The 6,654-nt window shown below is 41.0% G+C and overlaps 1 protein-coding gene across 1 annotated transcript; it reads right to left on the bottom strand.

The window, feature by feature from the left end:
- Positions 1–1,489: 1,489 nt before the first annotated feature.
- On the bottom strand, positions 1,490–2,359 carry RTL4 (retrotransposon Gag like 4). Its single transcript, XM_085606448.1, has one exon. It carries the CDS (start codon positions 2,357–2,359, stop codon positions 1,490–1,492), a length of 870 nt encoding a protein of 289 aa, XP_085462574.1.
- Positions 2,360–6,654: the final 4,295 nt, after the last annotated feature.

Here is a 6,654-nt window from a genome sequence, read left to right on the forward strand (position 1 = left end):
GCTTTTTCCTGGTCATCAGACCATTCATATTTCTGTCCTTTTTTCAGCAGCCGGGTAATAGGAGAGACCTTGGCAGAGAAATTTGGGATAAATCTCCTGTAGAAATTGGCAAAGCCCAGAAAGATTTGTATTTCCTTCACATTCCTAGGTGAGGGCCAATCCTGAATGACTTGTATCTTGGACGGGTCCATGGCCACTCCTTTCTCTGACAATATGAACCCCAGGAATTCTACTTGTTGGGCATGGAAAGAGCATTTCTCCACCTTGACATATAGTTGGTTCTCCCATAGTCTTTGTAATATGGCTCTTACATCCTTTACATGGTCCTCGACGCAGTTCGAGAATATTGATATGTCATCTATATAGACAACTGCCACTCGGTCTAGAAATTCTCGGAGGACATCATTAACCAGGTGTTGAAAAGCTGCTGGTGCGTTGCTCAACCCATATGGCATCACCTGATATTCAAAAAGGCCATACTTCGTTCGAAAAGCTGTTTTCCATTCATGATCTTCAGCCACCCTTACCAAATGATATGCTCCTCGCAAATCAAGCTTCGTATAGATCTTCGCACCTTTCACTTGGTCCAGCAGTTGCGATATCAGAGGTAGAGGGTACCGATTTTTTATGGTTACCGAATTGATTGCCCTATAGTCTATACAAGTACGTAGACTCCCATCTTTTTTAGGCCGAAAGAAAAGAGGAGACGACGCTGGAGATTGGGAAGGTCTGATAAACCCTATCTTTAAATACTCGTCAATGTATTCTTTTAAATAAACGTTTTCTGCTTCCGTCAAAGCGTAAATACGACTACATGGCAAAATGTCCCCAGGCTCCAACTCGATTTTGCAATCGTATTCACGATGTGGGGGAAGCTTCTCTGCGTTTCTTTTATCGAAGACACCGGCCAAATCCTGATACTCTCTTGGAACTTCCTTTGACTCAATGACACAGATTTGATTTGAGAGTTGAGCTAATTCAGTTGCTGGTGATCCCTCACATTTATGTTTTGTATCCAAAAAACAGTTATTCTTACAGTGTACGGAGGTCATTTCCACCGTTCTTCTTTCCCAATCTATCTTAGGGTTGTGTTCTGTTAACCAAGGCAATCCTAAAATTAATTGGAATTGAGGGGCATCTATTAAATTAAACCTTAAAAATTCATGATGACCCCGCAATCCGATCAATTCCAAAGTCTCTGTCTCCTGTGTTATGGGACCTGAAGTACGATTGGTTCCGTCCACTGCCTTGACTACTTCACAATGTTGCTTCTGTATGGCATGTATTCCGGTCTCTCTTGCATACTTTAAGTCACAAAAATTGCCCGTGGCCCCAGAGTCAATCATGACGGACACACCATTAACTTCTTTAGGTACGAATCTCACAGTGAATGAAACAATTAGATGCGGGGAAGCCGATTGTAGCGTGTTGATCAACTGTTGAGGTTCTGGAGTTGACTTTTCTGAATTTCCCACCAGGGCAACTCCCTCTACTGATGGGATCTGTCTTTTAACCCAGGGTTGGACTTTGGTTTCTTGGAGCAGTCCTTTACGAAATGACCTGCGTCACCACAATACATGCACAGATTTTTTGTACGCCTTTTCTCCCGCTCCTCTTTGGTTAAGGGGCCTCGAATGGATCCAATCTGCATGGGCTCCTCACCAGTGGTTGTGTCTGACTTACTTCCGTCTGACCTCGCTCGATCCAATCGTGGTACATAGGGGCGAAAATCTTTCTTCTTTTCAGATCTTCTTTCGTAAAGACGATGGTCTAGCTGGAGGACTAAATCTATGAGTTCCGAAATTTCTTGTAGCCTCTTTGGAATTTGAGCTAAAGCGTCCTTTAGCTCATTCTTTAATCCTCGGTAGAAAATTGCCGATCTTTTACCTTCTGGCCAATCAGTTTCTACAATTAATTTGTTGAACTGGGCGATGTAGGCTACTAGGTCTCGATTCCCTTGCTTTAAATCCAGCAATTCGTTGTCAGTAGCTTGATTTGCCGTTCTTCTATCGAATAGCCGCAAAAACTCCTTTTTGAAACGCTCAAAATCATACAAGGCTGGGTCATCACGAGATATTAAGGGCATAGACCATGCGGCAGCATCACCACTCAAGTAGGACAGCACAAATGCAACCTTCGCCTGATCCTCCTTGAATACCACTGACCTGCACAAAGAATGCAAGGAACACTGGGTCAGAAATATTTGGGCCTTGTGTGGGTCCCCACTAAACCTTTCAGGGTTAGCCAAAGGTACTACTGGTGCCACTGAATGTATCACTTGAGTCGCCACTTCCGCCGCTGATCTACGGTTAGCTTCTAACCCTGGCAATGGGGAAGCCCCAACTAATAATTCCTCCATCTTTTGTCTTATTTGCTGGGTTTCTCATTGGGACCTACGAACTTCTTCTCTTAAATTCCTATTTTCCTCTGCAGATTGAGTTAACTGATTTTGTAACCCTTCTAGAACCCCTGCCAGGGATTTTAAATCTATGCTTTCACCCATCTCGACTCAAGTGGAGATTTAGCTGGCACTTCAATCTGTCAGATTGCGTGTCCAAGCCACTAGAGTCGACAATGGTCCCAATGCCCCTCCGCCACAACTGCCACCCGAAGAAAACTCAAGGTTACAGCTGAAACAGGGGGGAAAGGGGAAGTGGAAAAAACAAAGAGAGACAGCCTTCGTGGAGAACTGAAGCTCACTCTAGACTCTGTTTGGGGCGTCTTGTTGCGTCACCTGCATGGGAAATAAAACTTGTTAGTTACCTACTTTCTCATTTGGGGACATGCTCTGACTTCTACTACAAATATGTTTACCCAAGGAATTCTAGGCTCTTGCTACTCTCTATGCGGGGGTTGACCTGCAAACTTGTAGTACCTGGATAGAATAACAGGGGGAAAAATTATTGTTGTACACCACTTACTGTTACTATATATTAACATGTTAAATATGACCAGATATTTACCCCCTCAAAGCACGGTGGCCGCCTTTTCAATAAACAGCTATTTTATCCATGAAAACTTTCAACAGGAAATGCAAGACACTGGTTACTTCAGCGCCACCACTATTAAGTCTTTGGTCAGCAGCGGATGAATTTCACAAGGAGACGAGCTAAATAGAAATTAATTGGTGGATTCTCAATACCTTGCACTGGAAGTTCCTTGGACTCAATGCTTACCGCTGGGACGGTTTCTTCAAAATACGCGAAAAGGATTCAAGAGTTTACCTCACAGAACTGCAACACTGGTCACCTTTTGAATTGAGTTGATCATGTCAGTCAGCTCGCTCCCACGTTGCGCATGCGATAAGTAAACCACACTATTCTCTCTGTACACTAATCTCCACCTAACAATGATGCTACTTGCGCCCAAATTTGTGAAGAATAAATTTGCCTCAAGACCTGTGCGTTGAGGAGACACTTTCTCCGCGCACGGTTACAGTTGAAGTGCGCAGCTCCTTCGTGGAGCATGCGCATTGGATGCTCTGTCAGTTGCGAGTCCACAAACACTAGACCGCGAACCCAAAAGTGAATGCGTCTTGATGGTGTCGACATTTTCTCTAGGGGAGGTTCTTATCAGCCTCACACAATGCTTTAATATTAGTCCTGCACTCGAATGTTGTCTGATCCAGCGAGGGTATTTTGCATTTTTCTTCCAACGTTGATTTCTTTTCTTCGTGGGATAAATTAAGGGCACAGTTGCTGCTGAGGTCTTGACAACTATTTTCACAAAACGTTAAGCTAAAAATATGCTACCTTAAGCAAAAAGTGGAGCTGTATACAATATGTGTCAGGTATAAAAAACACATAATTGTATTTGTTGTATGGGATAGTAATTTCATATGTAAAAAGTGTGTTTTAGAAAATGATTAAATATGGGACTATCATCTTCTTTACATGACCAATGATATATTAGTGTTGCAGCACTATATATGTCATTTTCCCTTCTAAATGATTATATTTTTGTTTTATGTTTCTTTCTAGTTTCAACGTTGCTTGTGGAAAATTGTAAGTCTACATTAAGTTTATAGGCTAAATAAATAACTCAAGTAAGTCATGGAACTGTTATTAACAGTGAGACACACAATCTGCAGTTTTTATTAAATATTTTAATAAAAAGTATTAGTTTATCTAAGCCATATTTTTTATGAGTCCTCTTATTTTTTTAATTGTGACATTGTGTAATGATACAACTTTATAACTAAATCTAAAAATATATGCATGTAATTGCGATTCTCCTATTAACATGACTAGAGAATCTGGATTTCATTAAAGACACGGAGTTGAACATTATGCATATCACTTTTAATGCGTCTCCAAGCAGCCGCATACATCATAAAGCAAGTGTTCCATAAAGAACGTTAAGAATAAACAAAAGGCATGAGACCACAACATTCAGCCTCTTTTAAATGGCATACAACAAGATAAGTTCCTCTAAAAACTTGAAACTTTAAGGTGTGGAAATGGAGTAAAGTTCCTTAAAGAGATGCAAACATCTTTGATAAAACATCAGGGAAGGCAGGAAACCAAGGATGATGAAGGAGAAGAAGTCTGAGTCCTGAAGTTATGAGAGATTATCTGAAATAAATAGAAAGAAATGTGAGTAAATTCTGATAAAATAAATGATAAATTAGGTGAGCAAGCAATGTGATTAAGACAAGCATAAAGGAGAAAAAACATAAATCAGATTTCATGTCAATAAATGTATATTACATTTCAATTCACACTTAATAGATATGTTATACTGAAGATGTAAGTTTAAATGGGAAAGAGGAGGGAGGGATAATGTTAGCCTCTGTGTCTTTAATGAAATCCAGATTCTCTAGTCATGTTAATAGGAGAATCGCAATTTCATTACAAGACCGGAGGCTACCATTATGCATGTTGGTAGCTTTGTAAGACTATGTCGGACATATGAGAAATTGGTTTGCAATAATGCTGAGCAAAGGTTCTAGCATTCCACCAGTCAGCAGCCTTAAGGATATCGTCCAACTTACCTCCGGACCAGAAAGACTTACTGGTCACTGCACCTCTGATAGAGGCTAGGATCAGCTGGCAGTTACGCAGAAACGCTTCTTAAAGACCAGGGAAATATATTTATTAGTAAAACCTTCATCTTAAAGCCCATTCATCTTTAATTCATTGAAAAATAATCATTAGTGTTACCAAACCTTTATATTATATTATAAAAAAAATAATTTAAAAAAAAGAGGGAGAACATTTTATTAAAACCTGTATATTATGTTATAAAAAAAAAAGGGAGAACATTTTATTTCCTTTAATTTCTCTATCCTCCCTTATCATGTCTGACCTTGATTCAGACAAAGCAGAGGCTAGCGTACCTACCCCCAAACTAAATAATGAGGCGTTTAAAAACATCATCCACGTGGAAAGTGATGACATCTAAAAGATCCTTCCTATGTGAAGAGGATGAAAATACTCTAGATCAACATACACTCAACGAAGATCTCACTCATACAAGGGGAAAAAGACTTAAAAAAAGTAAGAATTTAGATTTTATCCCCAAGAGCACTGGAGGTCTTAGTACCTCTACCTTCATGGGAGGTCACCGCACCTCAAATACCTTGGGTGTCCCTAGCGGCACAAAACATAAAGGTGTCCCTAGTGGCACAAAGCATAAAGGTGTCCTCAGCGGCACAAAATATCTGGGTGTCCCCTGCGGCACAAAATATCGTAGTGCTCAGAATGACGACCTCGATGAAAATGATGATGATTTTGATAATGACGATGCCTCTGATTCTCCTGACGAATATATCTTAGATCTCGATGAAGACAATCTTGAGTTCAACTCCCTCGATGATGATCTCTCTCACTCTTCTAAAGACACCATTCTAGACCCCCTAGTCCAAGAAATGTTCTCTCCTCTTAATATTAAACAACCCAGGAGCTCAGAATGGATCCCTCAGGACCACGTGAGCAAATTTATAAACAAATGGCTAAGGAAGCCACTAGACAGTGATGCTCGGAACCTATTAGGAGCTGAATGCTCCAGACCCTCCATCGGGGAAAAAGCCTGTAAAAACTCAAAACCTTGATCCAGAACTCATCAAGTACCTCTTCAAGCTTGGAAGAGACCTGAGAAAATGAATGGAGAGATCCCTTAAAGGATGTCAGGATAGTGCCCTAGATATCCTAGGCCCCCTCGCAAGAATAATTGATATAACTGAAGATAGCCACATTAATGGCACCCCACTAAACATTGAAATAAATAGAGGACTTAGCCAGAGAGCTCTCGTTCTTCTAGGTAATGCTAATGCCAGCCTCAACTCAGAGAGGTGAAGAGTAGTCCTCACAAAAATTAGTCCAAAATTAAGTGATTCAGCCGACAAAGAACCCTCCATCAACCCCAAGGGCTTGCTCATTGGCGAAGACATGATCAAAACACTAGGAAAATATGTCTCGACCTTTACGGCTTTAGATAAAGCCCACCAGAACATGAAAAGAGTTTTTAACTCAAATAACCTTTTCGGCAGGGCCGGTAGACTGAGCCTGTCTTCTGGCCGCTTCAACCGCAGGCCCTACCCTAGAGGACGAGGATATGGCGGAAGGGGATTCCTCCCCTCGAATACACCCCAATTCTTCCCACAAAGAGGAAGAGGATTTCGTTCCAGAAACTTCAGATCCCGCGGTGCTCTCA

This window comes from Triturus cristatus, chromosome 5_2 (genome assembly GCF_964204655.1).
Source record: "Triturus cristatus chromosome 5_2, aTriCri1.1, whole genome shotgun sequence".
In the NCBI taxonomy this organism is placed as follows: domain Eukaryota; kingdom Metazoa; phylum Chordata; class Amphibia; order Caudata; family Salamandridae; genus Triturus; species Triturus cristatus.

Excerpts from the sequence above, each read along its gene's own strand:
- RTL4 (XM_085606448.1), bottom strand. The coding sequence starts at position 2,359 with ATGGAGGAATTATTAGTTGGGGCTTCCCCATTGCCAGGGTTAGAAGCT.